We start from the raw sequence: 19,327 nt of genomic DNA on the forward strand, positions 1-19,327 counted from the left end.
TACCATGATACAAAATGACTCACAGCGTGAAATAAGATTTTGTTCATACCGCCCATTTATAGTCGACACGGTTTCTGAATCATGGTAAGTTGGGCACTCGCCCAGGGCCTTTATGGCACATGGCCCCAGACAGGTGCTTAAGAGCTGCCCACCTAAACACCTAGCTTCCATTTAAGAGATGCGTCTGTCTTGACCTTTAATGAAATTATCAAGCCTCCCATTAAATTATGACACGAGGCGCGAGATAAGAGCTGCGTCCGCGCGGCAGGTGGCCCTGACCGGCCTAATCCTACAACACTACACATATAAGTGCTTGTGTTCATTAGCTTGTACCTGAGGTAAAGTGATTACTGCCAGTGTGGACATACACCAGGCCAAATGATGCTGACAGCATCCAGCAGAACGCAGAGGTACTGGGTCATACTGATGATGTCACCTTCGAGACAATGATGTCAGTGAAGAACTAAAGAATTTAGTTCAAGGGTTTTTACCAAATACTAACAGGAAGGAAAGTATATGAGGACCCAGAAAAAAAATAAAAAAATAAAAATAAAAATAAAAAAAAACAACAACAAAAAAAAACTTGATAAATTGATTAGCAATCACAACAATGTTCCTAAAAAAAAAAAAAAATTAAAAAAAAAATACTACCAAGGATGTGACAGAAACGGCAACTATAGCGAGTGCACTAATTTAAAATTCACACCATTCACAAAAACTGCTAATATTTTGAAATACTTCATTATTATCTATATTATTATTATCATTATTATTAGTGTAAAAACGGTAAAAAGTCTGTTTGGCAGAAGAATATTTTAGTGTGATTTATTATCTATTTTTAAAGCAATGTTATTTTAGTATTATTTATATACTATTATAGTATTTATTAATATTAATATTTTTATTATTAATAATTTTTTTTAATATTTCTATATAGCTTAATTTTTTATTTCAGTTTAGTTTTAGTAATTTTAGTACTTTATTATTATTATTATTATTATTATTATTATTATTATTATTATTATTATAGCTATATGGTATTATATAAAACATTTATATAATAATAATTATTGTTATTATTTTAGTCATATAATAATATCATTATAATATAATTATGAAAAATTAAAACAAATAATTTTTAATTACTTAATGTTATTGTTATTATTATTATTATTTGTATTATTAACTAATAATTTAATATCCTATCAAATATATTAAGGCATATATGAAGGGAATATGACCATTGTAAAATCACCGTGGTCAGAAACACATAAATCCCAATGTCTTCACTGAGAGCTCGCAGGAAGTATTTCATGTGGATGCAGCAGGAAAGTTTACCCGTTAGCTCTTTTATGAAAGTCTAAATTTGTATTTATAGGCTGAGTCACTTGACCCAAGTTTATTGACTTAAGTTTCCATTACATATACTGAACCAGAATCCCATTCTAAATCACACTGAGATCAAAAGCAGCCTAATGTTAGTAAGTCTAAAAGTGCAGGTTTACCTCATGCGTGGATGTGATGCAGTAAAGTATGATAATGCCAGACACAATTACAGTGTAACACTGACTCAGATACAGCACAATCCACACAGCTGAACCTGGCCCAACAGAGCCTGACGTGTATAGGGCTTTAGGCCTGAATAAGACAAAATGTCAAAATTAAACAGTGGTTTCTAATAAATCCAGTGACATTTCAATGGCGTTTTTATCATTATAGGGTGGTTGTGCACACACACTGCCAACACACATTTCAGTTCAAACAACTTGTAAAAGTGCATGTAGCATCTGATGACCCCTTTAAAAAAACAGGGGTCAGGTAACATAGTGACTACGTTTATGCAACTGGCCCAGATCTTAAGAAAGGTTTTTAGTAATTGATGATCTGCTAAATGCAAATGTGGCCTAAAAAGCTGCATCAAAAATTGAATAGCAGTAAATTTAACAAGTGCTCAGATGGTCCAAACACCTCAACATGAGCACTCGAGAAATCATCTAGCAGCTTCTGTCTGTCGCTGCTCCACAGAGGAGAGTAACACATCTGTTTCCCAGGTAGAAAACAGTCACCTAATTAAAGGAGTTGACAAGACTCCAACTCCAACACACCGGCGGATCAGCCCGGCCCAAGATACAACGCATCCCTCCCCGCCTCGATCCGTGACAGCAGATCTATGGCAAACAGATTTAGCCATGATCAAACGTGAATGAGGGCCGAGCCACTCGTAAATCAGCCTCCCGGCCATTTCCATGCCCGCGCCATGCTTTTCTGCTGATTTACGTCGCTAAATTAGCTCCAATTTCCAGCCCAATCATACTTGGATTTGAATAGAGCAAAAATGAGGCTCAAAATGGCCGATGGAGTGGTCAGCTCTGACCTATCAGATCTGTTCCATTTGGGCTGCTTTCTGAAGTCTCCATCCGCTGGAGACAAAAATGCTAACATGGCGAAATATAAAAGCTGAGGGAAAAAAGGCAGGTGATGATGAAGAAGAAATTAAAATACTTGCAGCTCATGCATGATTATGAGGATTAGCGTGACTCAGTTGATGGTGCTCACACGAAAACCGCCGTTATTATGTGAGCCGCGGCACACAGTTGCGAAGAAGCACGGGGATTTGATGCTTTTTAAAAGGCATTAATCAATTTGAACACTGCGACAGGGACACTAATCTGCCGGATTCAATATGTCTAAGACTGGGTGCAGAATGAGAATTTTCACCCTGGCGTATTTATCTTTATAAAACATAAACATGATCATACCGGATCACAGGCGGCATGTGTAATAGGATCCGTTTCTTCATTTAAAAACTGCACAATTGCATTTGCAATTGTGCATACTACTATTAATATACACATGCATATGGGATGTTTCTGTATGCATTGAAAACCAGGATGACACTCTGCTACATTTGCGAAAATGTGCACTGCGGAAAATACTGTATCCCACAATGCAATGCGCTTGACCTGACCTTCTATTTCAAGTGTGATGAACAACCCTGGTGTCACGTAAGATCCTAACCAAACAGAATCCCATCCGCTTTACTAACAAAACTTTTTATAGATACTCTATATTCAGTGCCTAATTGGAAATTATTAAAAAGTACATATCATTTTATAGTAGTGATGCAAAATTGGTGCAGTTGATCATGTTCCTTTGTGCTTTCAGTTAGCAAGTTTAAAGTGCTAACAGGTTGGGAAACGCTCTGACAAAATGCTCTAAAAACTTAATAGTTAATAGCAACGATGATCTGAGTGAATTATTCAGTCATGTGATTCCAGGTATGACTTTAAGCGTGCATTTTCCAGGAATAAATGTGATTTTCATCAGTTTTTGTGTATGTTTTCTTATCAAATGAAAAAATTATATATATAATTTGGTGAAATGTAGTGCATTTGTGAAATTGTACAGGTTTTTTTTTTTCTTAATTTGCTTTAAAAATGCATGGATGGAAACCCAGCTCATGTGGGATACATATCATGGTCTGAAATGTTTACAGAACAATAATGCCTTCTGTTTTCACTTACTATTTTTGATAAACAGCAGGCATTATTCAGTATATATAGAGCTAGTATTGCATTCCAAACACAGCCAATGACTTCCTCTTTTTGTGAATACAGGAAACACAAGGTCGAGAGGATGAGAGGTCAGTGCAGGATGGGCCATTTTGATGATATACTACAGCTACCTTGAGGTCCTTTTAGCCGCTAAATAGACTGTACAATAAACCAACATAAAAGCACCCGATTAAGGATTCAATGGCAGACTCATACATCCATTTGTGCACATAACACAATGATATACATGCACACATTTGCCCACACTGCCGGCTCGGCAAAGGTGTTCCATAAAAAAAAAAAAAAAATTCCCTGACAACCTTGGGTTTATTTCCCAGCGGTCAGATTATCTCCTGGCCGTTTCTGCTAAGGTTGAGACTGCAGAATCCTCCGGCAGCCTCGCGGCTCTGTGAACAGCACAGGTGCAGGGGAAAATATCTGGCTGTATTTATTTTCATTTGCCTTTGCACTTGCTGCTAAATATCTCAGCCGGCCGGAAACGGTGCCAGGCTACTGGTTTAAACACCCGCATGTAAAAGTACATCAGGAGGGAGACAATTCCTGCTAGACCAGACATGGATTACTGCAGTCGAAGCCACAGGCACAAATACTGTGTGGTGTTTTGAACAAATGGGATGTAAAACTAAATCTTTACATTATAAGGAGAAAACATGATTTCTTGTGTATAAGACTTGCTGCCATGATACTAGACATAATAACTAGGGTTAGACATGAAGAGAAGGCCAGAGGCAAAAATACCACAGGAAGTCACCATTAAAATGAACAACTGACAATGAATTACAATTGTTGTGACAATTGAGTTCCTGTTTTTTAATTATTAAATATCACTGGTAACAGCAACAACGTGAAAATGTGTGTTAAAAAAGTGATTATAATGAAATAGTTTACATAAAATGGATACAATATATAGAATATTGTTAAATAAATAAATAAATAAATACCCCTTAAATAAATAAAAAATGGGGGGAGGGGGGGAATACAAAAAAATAAAAGTATTTGACAAAAATGGATGTTACTGTAAATATTTATATAGTTAGAAAATCAACCAGTCAATCAATAAATCAAAGCATGCATGACCCTAAAAATCTTAATCTTAATTTTTTAAGGCAAATAAATGCCCCTAAATAAGTTTCAGCTTTTTTTTAAATGATTAAATATTACTGGTAAATGATACAGTATATATATTATTTAAATAAATAAATACCCCTTAAATTATAAATGACGCATAAATTTTAAGTATTTGAGAGTATATATTTTATATGGCAAAAAAATAAATAAATATGCAAGCATGCTCCTAGAAATGTATGAAAAAGAAATGGCCCTAAATATGTGTCAGAGATTTTTTTAATGATTAAATATTACTGGCAAATGACACAGTATGTATTTTACAGGGAAATAATTAAATATCATTGAAAATGTTTTCCTATGGGCAAATATTGTTCTTTTTGGAAATTTTCATTTCTAACAGCGGTTGCTAACCATTGGTAAAGTGCTCTGAAAGGTTGCCAAGCTAAAGAATAAAGTAAAAGACACAAGTCTCTATGATACTATGGCTCTTCTTTTATAAGCAGAATGATTTAAAGAAACTAGAATATAACAAAACTCTATAATTTTGACTCAGGAGTCAAAACAACTGACTCGACTTGCAGCCAACTAGGGACAGGAAGCACTAAAGACTCATGGGTGATTTCCGTACAGCTTGAGAGAAGCGGCTTGCCGTCTCTTTTCTCCTGCCAAAACAAACAAGCCATTGCGAGGGGAGATATGGAGCAATTACCCAGCCTCCTCCTGTATTCTCTACACCACATTACAGCAGGTAGACCAACACTCTGAAAACCACTGTACATAATCACCAAAACAGGCCTTTCAGAGACCATTTACAGAGAGCTAACCCTAACCTGAATATTTAATAATAGAAAGAATAATTCCTTCAACACCAATTCAGCATATTAGACTGATTTCTGAAGGATCGTGGAGACTGGAGTAACGATACTGAAAATTCAGCTTTGCATCACAGGAATAAATTATATTTTAGCAGTAAATTTAAAAACAGAGAGAAATGATGCAAACCGTAATCCAGACAAATCTTAAACTTCCGGCTGTGTTCGGCTGTCTAACTCTGATGAGGAAATTTCAGTTTTCCCTGGAACATGAGCTAAAGCCATTCACGCTTCCTCCACATCTCCTGTTTATGCAGGAACAAACAATACATATATGAAACCATAACTACCAGCCTCTAAGCGAGTCTCTGCCTAACACCGACCAGATTCATGCACAACCCATTTAGCATTTCATCCTGACACAATGTTTGCGAGAAAACAAACATTACGATTTCCCCACATCTCTGTTTATTGTGATCTGTGGTCAATTATGAAGGCCATATGGATGAGGGAACGTTTCTGTAATATCATATAATCTCCATCAACAAACAGAGCTGCTTATTATCAGCACGATCACAAGTGCCGTATTCTGTTTATTAACAACGGACAATCCCAAGACTATCATCCAAAAACTCGAATTCAATCTCCGGATGTATCCCTGTTTCCAAACAGTTTGATCTGGAGCGGGGCTTCGAGAGGTATATCAGGACATGTTTAGACACGAACTCCCGTAAATAATCCAAAACAGGACGGCTCCCACAGGGTTGACCCCTGCTCCTTCATTCCGATAGGAGAATGGATGCGATCACATTTATATTCTCCAGCTGGGTCCTGGAACGGCGAACGCACACAAAACCGTAGCATATTTTCCTCCCTTCTACCTCATTTTAATTATGATGTCTGCTGAGAAAGAGCCAAGTCAGCTTCTCAGAGTGATTTCATCGGTCTCACATCTAAAATAATTCCTTTAATTCTCTCAATGAACAGTGACTTAAAGCCATCACGAATAAAAGTTCCTCATGATGACCTAATACAGGGCACGTATCAGGCCGGGAGGCTGCTGAGTAATATTAAACTTTAATGCCGACTGGGTATCTCTCTCTTTCTCTTTTCATACACAGCTTGAACTATTTACAAATGACTCCACCCTCTCACTTTGGCTCCCTCGAGATTCAATGTGCATATATGGGCCGAAATGTTAGCTATGAACGAGTCAAGCTGTTGTTTGAGGGAAAAAAAAAAAACCATAGTAACTTCTGTGCAGAACCATCAAAAACTCACCAGTGGGCATATTATTCTTTAAACATCCCCAGCTGTCACCTGTTCCGGGCTGTATGACTGAGTCATAAGGTGGTGCTTTTATTATGGCATTGTTGGTGATTTGTGTACGTGTTGGAATGAAGGAGAAAGTCCTTTCTTTAGGTTGCAGTATATGTGCAAAACATCATACTGTTGAGATCCAGTTAAACAGCTGAAAGTCGTGACATTTGCCAAGTATGGTAACCCATACTCGGAATTGGTGCTCTGCATTTAACCCATCCAAGTGCACACACACAGCAGTGAGAAGTGAACACAACGTGAACACACACTCGGAGCAGTGGGCAGCTGTATCCAGCGCCCGGGGAGCAACTGGGGGTTCAGTGCCTTGCTCAAGGACACTTCAGCCATGGGTATTACTGACCATTAGGCCACAGCTGCCCACAGCAGCTAATTGGTTAAGTAAGGGATAATGTACATCCAGACATGTGTTATCACAGAATAACCCCGACAGGGTGATCAGGACCCCAACGCGATTCTGCGATAACAACCGGCTGGATGTACATTATCCCACTTATTACACGGCTACTTGCCACATAAGTAAATAATTAGACACGAAATAATGATTTGAGTTGAAATATTTGGAAGCAAAGCTTCCGTGAACACAGTAGTTGCGAGCAAGCGGCAAGTTCAAACTAGACGGATATTTAAGGGATAAGGTGCAGTCAAACCACTTATTACAAAACATTTCACCCCATAAATAATTATGGCGATAAAAGATTTAAGACTAAAATGTTTTAAAATCTTGCCAGTTTGTTAGTTAGATCTTATAATCCATTACAGCGTACAAAACAAACTTAGCAAAATGGCAGCAGCTGCGTTTGTATGAAACAAGAAAGCGAGTCCGCGATACCAGGATAACATCATTAAATAATTGTGCACAATTTTAATTAAAGTTTTGATATTCTATTAGCTAAACAAATTCAAAGCTTCCACCAAGAAAAAACAGTTCCTAGCAAGAGTATATCGTCGACTTAAGTTACCCGGCTGAGCCTGTGTTATTAGTTTTTACAGGTTGTTATCGAGGGATAACATACCTCGGAATGTTGCGACGGACCAATCAGAATCAAGCAAGGAAACGCTGTATTGCTGCTGTTCCATAAGCGCCACCTGCTGTCAGAGAGTGATTTTGCGTTCTCATTAAGCCCATCTGCTGTTTTTGTCTCGTTCAGATGTTTTATGTAGCATAATTTCACGAAGTTAAAGTCAGACCATTCTGTTTCTGCTTCAAATTTTTAAATTATACAATCTAATTTAGATTAAAAACTGCTCATGCTGCATGTATGCAGCATCTTTGTTTGGATCATGATTAAAATCCAGTGGTTGCCTCTAACTGAATGAAAGGGCACAGGCAAAGCCTTAGTTTGTTTAATATGAAGAGATTTCTTTTATTTGGGTTTTTTATTTGGGTTGTTTTCAGTATTTTGTCCAAGCAATCATAAAAGGACATTTTTTCATTTATAATTTGTCTAAAATATCATTTTGTAAAAAACAAAACAAAAAAAAAAACAAGAGAAAATCGTATCATTAAATCAGTACCATGAACTGTATTGAATAATGAGTTGAGGTGAGAAAGACAAGATGAGGGAGGAAGATTTTCTTTAGAAAGTAAATACAAAAGCTCCTGATTGGCAATATTTCCATCACAGGAATAAATTACTTTTCAAATAGAAAACAGTGATTTTAAATTGTAATAATATTTCAGAATATTACTGTTTTGACTGTATTTCTAACCAAATAAAAGCAGCCATGGTGAGAATGAGAGATTTCTTTTAGAAATTGTAATGACCCCAAACATTTGAATGTATACATAAAACATTAACACATAGAACAATGTCTTCTGCCACTCTAAATCTAGTTAAAAATGTGAAAAAGCTAGTCAAAAAATTGACAAATCCCTAGCTTTTACATCAACATGAAATCAAAATTGTGCATTAAGAAGCTAAAGGGGGCATTCTTCTTCATAAGTCTACATTATTTTTTAACAAAAAAAAAAAATCATATAAAAAACATTAAAAAAACAAAAACAAAAAAACTTTCCAAATTGGCTGACTTCAGCAGTCCCTCTTACAAGTTCAAGTCCAACCATCTATCAGAGAAAACTATGCATGATTATGCAAGAAGCATAATCACCGCACATGATCACTAGTAAAATTATACTGCAGTCATGTGGTGTCAGAATAATCAGAAAAATAATTCCAAAATTTAGCAAATTCAAGTCAGAAAGCTCTGTTGATACAAATCTAACACATATTTAGAGTAACGTTAGTGTCCATGTTGTTTTCACATTTCGACTTAAAACACCACTCGGGAAATGAGAGCATCCGAGGAGCGCGTGAATGTAGCAATCACACTCTGATGGCAGCAGGTAGCCTACCGTTAGCTAGCTACATTACAACGTGCTTAAATTAAACTGCCTTAAGCTAAACTCCCCTTGTAATGACTTGCAATGAGAAGCGTTTTTTAAACCTGTTGTCCAACAAAAGAGAACATTATGACATGTTTTTCCTCCTCAACATCAGTCAGATAACATCCCTTTGTGATCTGATGTGGCTTCTTATCAGAGAATGAGGCAGAAAATATATTATATACTTTAATAAAGGCTATATCAATTAGCAATGGATTATAAATATACTTCATTATTATGAAAATACTTGAGATGGCTTGAAGAACACAGATAAACCATATATTGTCACAGTCAAGTGTTTATTATCTTTATGTTTCATCATTCAAAATGTTTCTATCTTCTTTTTTTCAGTCACAGAGATGCTGGATGCTTTTGTCCATATTAGGGATTTCCTTGAGCATCATGAGATCTATTACTTCTGTGATGCATATGTGGAGTTTCTGAATGAATGAAACTGATATTACATGTGTTTATAGCGCTCAATAACGGCCTCTCCATCCTATTTTGGGTAAAAATAGGAAACTATATTTTATTCCAATAAAAAAAGTCGTTCTTTAATGTCATCCACCATAAAAAATAAAATAAAATAAAAATACCCAACCCTAAATGCAGGTTGCACATGCTGTTGACTTTGAACTGATGTAGTACAGCATCACTGATGGACTGGAAGAATTTGATAACGGATAAGTCAGTCAATGCAGTCAATTATAACCAAACTCACTTGTCAACATCTTCACCATTTCACAATGACTTCCCAATCAACCAACACCAAGAACAAACCAAAAGCCCAGCCAGTGACAAGAGCTCCATAAAACTGGTTAGTTCTTACCTTCTTCAGGTGGCCACTGCGAGTCCCCACGAACACCACTGAATGATCTCCATAAGTGTACGCGGCCACGGACGCCATACCATCAGTGCGGTCGTCAAACAGAGGATTGCCCTCAATGACCCTCAGTCCTCCGAGAGGCTGGTTCAGAACCAGGCCACAGAAATCATCGCCAATCTGCTTAGGCTATAGGATGAAACGAGAAACAATGAAGCAAGTCAAGTCACCTTTATTTATATAGAGCTTTATACAATGCAGATTGTGTCAGAGCAGCTTTAAAGTGTTAAACAGGAAAATAGTGTTTCAATAATGCAAGAAGACAATAAAAAATAGTCAATTTTCCAGTTAAAGTCAGTTCATTGTTGATTCAGTGATGTCATCGTCCAGCTCAGTTCGGTTCTCTAAGCATAGAAGCACAATTCGTTAATATTCATAAGATTGTTTTCTGTTCATGTTTTAGGCCTAAAGAAAGTCATGTGTAAAAATAGACACTGTGGTCCAAAAGTCTGAGGCTACACTGAAAATATAATTTAAATAAAAGTAAATTAATAAATAATTTTTTAATAAAAAAAAAAAAAAAAAAAAAAAGAATAAGTAAAAACAAAAAAAAAAAAAAAAAAAAAAAAAAAAAAGTAAAACAAAAACAAAATATTTTATTTGTATTATTTGTGATTTAAATTGTGAAGGGAATTCCTCTTTTGCTGTGATATAAGCCAGACTTTGGATGCTTTCACTTCGAAATCAAGATCTCAGTGTCACGTTTTACAAGAAAAGATAATTGTCTGTTATGCTTATATCTATAAACTTTTCACTTTTTAAGACTAAAACAAAAGTTTGATTCATTGTTATGCTTAATTAAAAAGCACAACAACAATAAAACTGTAGGCTATAATGAGAAACTCGTTTATTAACAAAAACTATTAAGATCAGGCATAGCTCCATATGCTATTATATGCACAGACTAATAAATTACAGAATGTTTAGCAAACAGTAAGGAAATCAAATAAATAAAAAACAAACAAACAACAACAACAAAAAATAATAAAGAAAGCCTCCATGGCATAACGTGAGATAAACAGCAAAGATAACAAGCTTTTTGAAAACAAAAAGAAAAGTGAAACTAAACTGGCTGTCGCTGACAGGACTTGCATGTTTTTTGTTTGTTTGTTTGTTTGTTTTTCCACAAGAATACCAACAGGTTCACCTTCTCTGGTTTATGAAGCGGTCTTTTATTTTATTTTAGTGTGAAATCCAAATCCGCCGTCTTCCATCATTTCCTCAAAATCTGAACTTGCACGTTCTCCAAAAAAATTAAAATAAAAAATTGAACAATGCGACCATTTTGGTTGCTGTCTACTGTATATGCTGATGTTTGCAGTGTGCAGCTGTGACTGGAACAACAGCATTACGAAAAACAAAATATACTGAAATTTTGAATGAATTGGCCAAGAAAGCTCGCTCTGCGCTCCCTAATAATTATAAAGCTGTCATTAATTTCAGTTTATCACGATCTTATTCAACAAAAATCTGTTATAATCAATGAGTTTATGATCAACAGTTTAGGGATAGTGAATATTAGGGGTTTTTAGAGAATGTATTTTGGGAATGGTTTGGAATGTTGTTTTATTAAATGCATATTCTGAGAAAACGAAAGGGTTGTTTGACCTTGCATGCATGTAAACCTATTATAGAAGACTCCCAAAACAATACTACGAATCTTAGAAATGCCATAATAGGGGCACTTTAAGATCATAAAATATCGAAGCTAAAAGTTTTCATAAAGCAGTTATGGTGGCCACATCAGTAGCGCTAGAGGGCTCAAGCCTCTGTATAGAGACGCTAAAAAAAGTCTAAATTAAATTTAGCATTTATATACACGTTAAAAAACAAGCTTTATATAATTTTTCTGATTTTTAATGAAATAAGAATTTTGAATAATGAAAATTATTTTGTATCTGCTTATTTTATTCAAAAGTGTTTCAACCATTAAAGAAGATTTAACCGCATTTTCCGTATTTCATTTCTGGGTTAAAAAATGAAAAACGAATGGACGCAAAAGTACAGGGACCAATGATACGGTTGGCAAATCTGTTGAAGTGATTTAAAACAAAAACAAAACACCACCAAAAACACCCCCCAACAAAACAAAACAAAAAACAAAACAAAACAAAACAAAACAAAAACACCCCCCAACAAAACAAAACAAAACAAAACAAAACAGCTGTCTCATTAATATAAAATAATTACTTGTTGGTGCTTTGAAGACCCTCAACAACCAATGCTGAGTAGCCAGCATTATGTCATTGTTTAATAACATTTTCTGATATCTTTGGGACATTAAGTTCTATCAGAATGCATAAAGTAAAAATTAATTTGTGCAGCGATTTAAAGTTAAACACTTAAATGTATTTATATATCACAAAAATAAAAATACATCCACATAAGCAAACAAATACCCTGAAGACCTGACAATAGCTTTCTCCAGTTGTTGTCAAATCACAGCATCTCAGACAGGAAGTGCCAGCTAATAGATCAGACAGGGAAGAGCCACCCAAACAGAGACTGCAAAAGTGAGCCCATGGGGATCAGACCAGGAGCCGACGTGCACCGACCGGTGAGACATGACATCATCCTGCAATCTACCTCACTGTCAGTGCTTTATCACTTTAGATGTGCTCTCTCTTGAAAAAGGCACCATTTACCCTCTGAGTGTCTCTGAAAAGCATTATTTCAGCTGATTTTAATGGCTGTCCACTGACACAAAGGAGAGAAAAAAATACAAGAAAATCATGTCATTTCTCCTCAAGGAAATGTCAGAAGAGTTATTCAAAAATCAATTGCGCTAACTAACATCTGCAACATATCAACCGGCCGAGTGATGATGTCATCGAGCACCAAACCTAGTCCCCCAGGTTCATCCTGGAGGTGAACTATTGACTCATTACCAAGTTCACGGAGCTCGATGGAAACCACAAAGCTATTTAATCTCACTTCCTCTGGACCATGGCATCCAACGGCACATAAAAAACCTCTGTTAAGTGCAACGAGAGGTCAGCTTAGCCTGAGGATGAATGACATCAGCTCGAACAGCAAGACGTTTCACATCGGTAATGACAAATATGAAGGTGCAACAGCAACAGCTGAATTTTTTTGGCACCTTCCACCCAAATTCTTTGAGGCGATGGGGTGTCTTGAGAGCATGCCGTTGAATGATGATTGAGAAGGTGATGTTGGCTGGTGGAACGGCTTGTTTTTGTGCATACATATGAAGGCTAAATGTATTAAACGAAGCATGAGCTTGCGGCAGACATGCATGCTCTCATTATAAAGGCGGAGGGCCATTGCTGTGCATGAGAAAGAGCTAATAATACCCCGCCAGCCACGGCCCTGGAATCAGGAGCAGATTTGCATCAGTCATGGGGAACCCTGTTGTTGCTCATAAAAACAACCACAGCCACTCCCCCAAAAGGAACGAGGTCATCGGCACTCTCCATCTTCGCCCCATCTGTTCTAGCTGGGCCGCGAGGTGTTGGGCTATTGTTCCCAGCGCAATTGCAGCCACGGACACAAATTGTCCTTTCGTCTGTTTGTCCTCCAGGCAAATAAGAAGGAAAAACAAACTCTCCTGGTTTGCTAATACTTTCTGTTATTTTTTTGAGGGGGAAAACATTACTACTGTAACACGACGTCAGCTTCCGTTTACAAGCACAGAGTCACTAAATAACTACCAGACAACTAACATATCAAACAACATGCAGCAAAATGATTCAATATGTACACTAGGGTTGGTTCTAAACCAAAATTTTGGCTTCAGTACCTCAATACAAACTTTTTTATTGTTTTTATTATATCAGTATCGTCGCCTTCGATAATGAACGCAATATTGCAAAGCTTGTCAGTGATCTACAGCTGTCTATTAAATGCCGCTCCATTTGAAAGCAGGTGATGGTGATTTAGCGGTAATCAGGGAACCGGCTTTACTGACGAAATGCACGTGGCAATCGCATGCAATATATCGCCCAGCCCTACATGTAAATATACCGTTTTTGTACCATGGTACTTTTTGTCAACAACTCCACTGTATGCTAATTAGCTACAAAATTACAGTTTGCTTAACCCCTAAGAAATGAACAATACCTAACCCTTGGACAGAGTTGATGTTAACACACTTTTTAAGGTATTTGCAAATTTGCAAGCCTATAACTAGCTTCAAGGCAGATACATAACATAAAATCATGAGTGTGATTTGTCACTGCACACTGAATTACAGGAGACAAATATTAAAGATTCATAAATAAAGCATCAAGGGTTTCCAGAGGCAGACCATGTATGGTACACTTGAATGGTTCAGAGGCGTATTGATTTTGATGTCTAGCCATCACCTTCTTCATCTCTCACATAATAAGCTATTGCTTCCCACCCTGTCTGGTTTGAATAGATTTTTCATCAAAGATACATTACATCAGATTAAGATGTGTAATCATGTTAGACAGTTTCCCCTACACAGGCATTCCTGAAAAGTCTGCAACATGTCACAATTAGGTCAATGGGAATCATGTACAGTATAGCATCCACAAATTAGTTTTTCAGGATCAACAAAAGAAAAAAACAGAAAACAGACTGAAGGTCTATGATTATGTGAGCACAGAAAGCTGCAGGTACCTGTTGTGACATAAATCCACATTTTAAAAACATGATTTAAACAAGGAGGACATGTGTCCGGATCAACATTGCAATCAACCAATAAGATGAAGTAAGGGGCTTTAAAAACACCATAATTTGCCTCTTGGATATGTATAAGCTAATAGGTAGTGTGTAGAGATGCACCAATGTTACAATTCCGGGAATATCAATAACCAATAAATAGCCAATAATGTGAATCTATACTACTTTGTCAGGGGAAAAAAAGAAAATATTTTTTTCAAAGTAAAGAACGACTTAATAATCTATTGCATATGCAAAAAATATTTCTGCTGAAAATCCACTATAAAAAAGCATACTGTTTAAATTAGACACTTACACGCACTCTTAAAGGTGAAGTGCATGTCAAGAGATGGTGGACTCAAATAGTTATATCCTTGCCATAATCTACTGATGTTCCTTTAAAGGGGTCATGAACTGCCTTTTTTATTATTTTGCACTGTTCTCTGAGGTCCACTTATAATGTTATCAACATTTTTTGATTTTGTTTTTTTTTAATTTGTAATTTTTTGTGTTTTTTATAATGTTATAAAGAGTTTTAGATCAAAAAACATCATATTTTCAGGTAAATGCCCACTGCTATGATTGGCTAACAATTGTGTATGTTTTACAGCCTTCACAGACGGATGCTGCTGTGGTTTAGGTTAAAAATGCATAAATACCCAGTACATATCAAACGATTTGTAATAACAGATAACACAATAGTCACCACAAAATAAAAAAAGTTATTCACATTTGTTTGGTCCCACTTTACGGTCGGATCCACTATAATCGGCACAGCAACGTATTTTAGTTTCAGTCTTTCTGAAAAACCTGCATCAAATTGTGCCTTGTTTATAAACGAATCTGTGGTAAAATGAAGTAAATAAAGGAACAAGTTCTTACTGATGCAGTCTGGATCTTCATTAAAAATATCATCCACTCTTTCCTAATGTTGGGATCAGAAGGAAGGCAATGCAAAGACTGTTTCCACAACTTAGCACTGTATAGTGTCTTGTTGTCTCTGGAGCATCTTAATCGTTTGGTTTCTGCGTAGAGCTGCATTTGCATCGCTCGTTAATTACATGCGTGAATTGGTGGGCGGGGCTAAACAGACAGCGACGTAGAAGCAGGTGTTGATCTTCTGTGGAGGCGGTGTTTAGCTACTCTATTACATCATAAAGTTGCACATTCCACAACCTGCCGTTTTGGCAAATTGGCTTCAATATAAGCTATTTTTAGACTAACAAGAAAGTTTTGAGTTCTGAAACTTACAGCATGTTTTTATAGTACAATGACCTCTTATATGGCAAAAGATTTAGGGAATTTTTAATTTCTCAGTACAGGACCCCTTTAAATTAGCGCTAGATATCAGAAAAAAAACTTTTAAAATGGGCTGAAACCATTAAATATCCAATATAAGCTGATATAAATGAATTAATTAAAAACATATATATATAGCATATTATCATGGTGATGATTTGTCCATTGGGGCTTGGCCTATGATTGTTTGAAAAGAGTGTGATTGTTCCATAAGATAGTTGATAAAATAATGTTGATCCATGAACATGTCCTTTTCCAAGTTGGTCCTATTTCAAGATAAACTTAATTTTTTGATGCTGAAATAACATTCATGTCAAGTCTACATACCCCTAACTTAACCCCAAAAACCAGAAGGGAATAATAAGTTGATGAGAATAATAACATTGCTGTTGTTTATAACAAACACCAAAACAACCCTAACCGTAACCCTGAGCTTACACCTAAAATGTGGTTGGTAGATCAAGGATTTTGATCTACTTGGCAAAATCGTGATCACAAATGCTTGAAATAAAACAGATTTAGAGTGAAAATTAATTGAAAGACTTACCGTATTAATACAAAGCAGTTCCTTGTTGAGCAACCATGGCAGAGACAGCTTTCCTTCCCCGCGGTAACATGACTTGATCCTCTCTCGCATGGCCAGGTTGATCTGGTGCAGCGTGAAGAGGCACAGCACTGTTTCTCTCGGTGGGTTAGCCCTGTTCTTCTGACCCTGGGAAAAGATCACAAACAGGACATCCTCGTCCTCAGAAAGGCCGAGAGCCTGGGCCAGAATCTTCCCAGGACGGTGCTTGTAGGCAGCTTGGACAAGTCGATATTCCACCCCATCCTTGGTGCACCCAAGTGGGAACTCGACATAGGAGTAGAACTCTGTGTCATTGGAGCACATGCGGACAATTTTTGAGGTAAAGAACTTCTCGCCCGTCGCGTCCACCTGGGTGAGCTGGGTATCCAGTTGCAAAGTGAGAAAATAGATGTACGTGCGGCTGGAGAACCCATAAACGTAGTAGATGTCAAATGTGGGATATTGAGACAGGGTATCTGAAGGTATCTTGATTTGAGAGGACACAAACTCATCTTGGTAAACCAAGCTGAACATTTCCATTTTCTCCTCATCCGCCACCAGTTTACGGCTGGACAGGGTTGGGAAATACTCGGATTTGCCATCAATGGCGGCGCCGATGAAGAGGCGGCTGTCACCTTTCTTTTTCTTCTTCAAGTCTCCTTCGTCATCACCCACCACAACTCCAGCCATCCCATCTGGCTCTTTGGCTCCCGAGAGGTAGTGTTCTTTACGGTGTTGTGGTTCACCAAGCTTGAAGAGATCTTCCAGCCGCAGGAACTGGCACACGCCCTGCCAGATACTTCCACAAGCCACCAGACGGTTGCCAGCATAATCAACCAGCAGCAATTTGTTGACGTTGTCTGTGGATTCCAGTTTCTGCTTGCATGGTCGTACGTTGGGGGGCGGGTAGCACTTGGCGTTGTCCTCCACGGGACCCGTCTGGTGCGAGCGCAGTTCGGTCAGATTGGCGGAGAGTTTGTAGACTCTGTTTATTGCGCCGACGAATACCTCGCCAGTCTTGCGGTGCACAGTGAGGTGCGTAAGGCTCGTATCTTTAACCCTGAAGCTCCCAGAGACTTCAGGAGGTTCAGTAGGTGTCATGGGAAATGCCATGTTGGTCCCGGTCAAAACAGAGACAGAAAATACCAGCAGCCACAAGGACCTCATGATTCCAGACCTTCTAAATTGGAGGGGGAATGAGACGAAGCTCTTCCCTTAAGCGTATTCCAGGCTTTTTCTTCTTTTGCTGTCTCAGTGGTTCATGTCTACAATGAACGAGAGAGAAACAAGGAAAAAAATTAGTTCATCTGAAAATGGATTATGCAGGCAAAGCAATGTCTTATCTTTAAAAGTTTAATTGCATTAAAGGGGTCATCATACTTTACTATTTCAATACCCCCCCCCCCCACCAAGGCAATAATTTTGCAAAGAAAAACAGTCATAATTTAGTTTCTTAACCCACACTCTGACCCTTATAATCAGAGCCCATTTCTTGCCAGTTTGTAATAGAGTTTGCACTGCTTCATCCTTCAATAACAACCTCTTTCTAATTCTGCAATACTTATCAGCATCACAAATCCATCAAGAAACTGTTGATCATGCATCTAGTAGCAATACTACTTGTTTGCAATGCTGAGATTCTTTGGAAAGATATGCAAAGCAGCTAGTGCCATATAAAGCCATAAACAAGTTTGGCAGATTTTCTCGCATTTTACTGAGGATCCCTGAAGCTCAAACAATAAAGCACCAACAGCGCCAAGATCATGGGTTTGATTCCCTGGTAATGCATAAACTTGATAAACTTAAAATAAAATAAAATGCATACCTTGACTGCCATAAAATGCATCCAGTTTCCTTTGTATTACCTCACTGTGATTAATCAGGCCAAGATTCTGAACACTGAATAAATGTTGTTGGTGTGTACAGGTTGATAGCTAAGTGTTGCATATATTTATCCGTCTTGTACACATCCACAAAAGGCACTCTTGCAGATTCTTACCAGAAATGAACCTTTGAGTTCTAGCAAAATGAACTTTGACAATAACAGATTTTAAAACCCAACAATCAGAATTTCAGCACTTCTGCCTGAGACTCAATCCATCCCTGCCTGCTCTCCATTTGGAGGCATTAGTGACTCAGAGTGGACTGTGAGCCAGTGCGTGACAGCTGGGTGAGGGGATTTTGGGGGTATGTATTGATCAAGTGGCTTCTGCTGGTGCCAAGCCTTGTCACTCCCACTCCTTTCACTCAATGGATTGCTAATAAACCTTTATGGTCATTGCGAGCACTAATCCCAAGCGCTTTTGTTAATTAGGAAGCAGCCCTTAACCAGACAGCAAGAACAGGGATGGGAATCGTAAGGAATTTAACGATACTGATTCAAGTGATTCTGTATTTTCAAAAATTCTTTTTGATTTGGAGAAGAAAAGGACAGACAATAAAAACTATTCCACTGCCTCTCAAAGGCCTGTTTTCTAATGATGATTATTTTATACTCCTAAACAATAATGCAGGGTTCCCACACTTTGTGACAAATATATTTCCATGACCTTTTCAAATAATTCTGATTACTGAATAAAAACATTTAAAACCGATTCAATGTTTTACCATTTAATTGAACCAAACCAAATTTTGTGGTTACAATGAGACTGTGGCTTGAAAGTCAGTTTTCCGCAATTAAATATTTTAGAACATAACTAGAACAACTTTCAATGATTTTAGAAACTCCATGGCTTTTCCAGGCCATGAAAATGG

At 37.3% G+C, this 19,327-nt stretch overlaps 1 protein-coding gene across 2 annotated transcripts in view; it reads right to left on the reverse strand.

Moving 5' to 3' along the window:
* The window catches only part of LOC109088697 (plexin A3), a 165,412-nt gene that overhangs the window by 137,728 nt on the left and 8,357 nt on the right, over positions 1–19,327 (reverse strand). For both annotated transcript variants that reach the window (XM_042761750.1, XM_042761749.1), the window contains exons 2-3: positions 16,556–17,838; positions 10,009–10,191 (exon numbers count right to left, since the gene is read on the reverse strand). In XM_042761750.1, the coding sequence (XP_042617684.1) occupies positions 10,009–10,191; positions 16,556–17,740 (1,368 nt within the window). In that variant the 5' untranslated portion in view covers positions 17,741–17,838. The remainder of the gene's footprint in view (positions 1–10,008; positions 10,192–16,555; positions 17,839–19,327) is intronic.

This window comes from Cyprinus carpio, chromosome A8 (assembly GCF_018340385.1).
Source record: "Cyprinus carpio isolate SPL01 chromosome A8, ASM1834038v1, whole genome shotgun sequence".
NCBI lineage: Eukaryota > Metazoa > Chordata > Actinopteri > Cypriniformes > Cyprinidae > Cyprinus > Cyprinus carpio.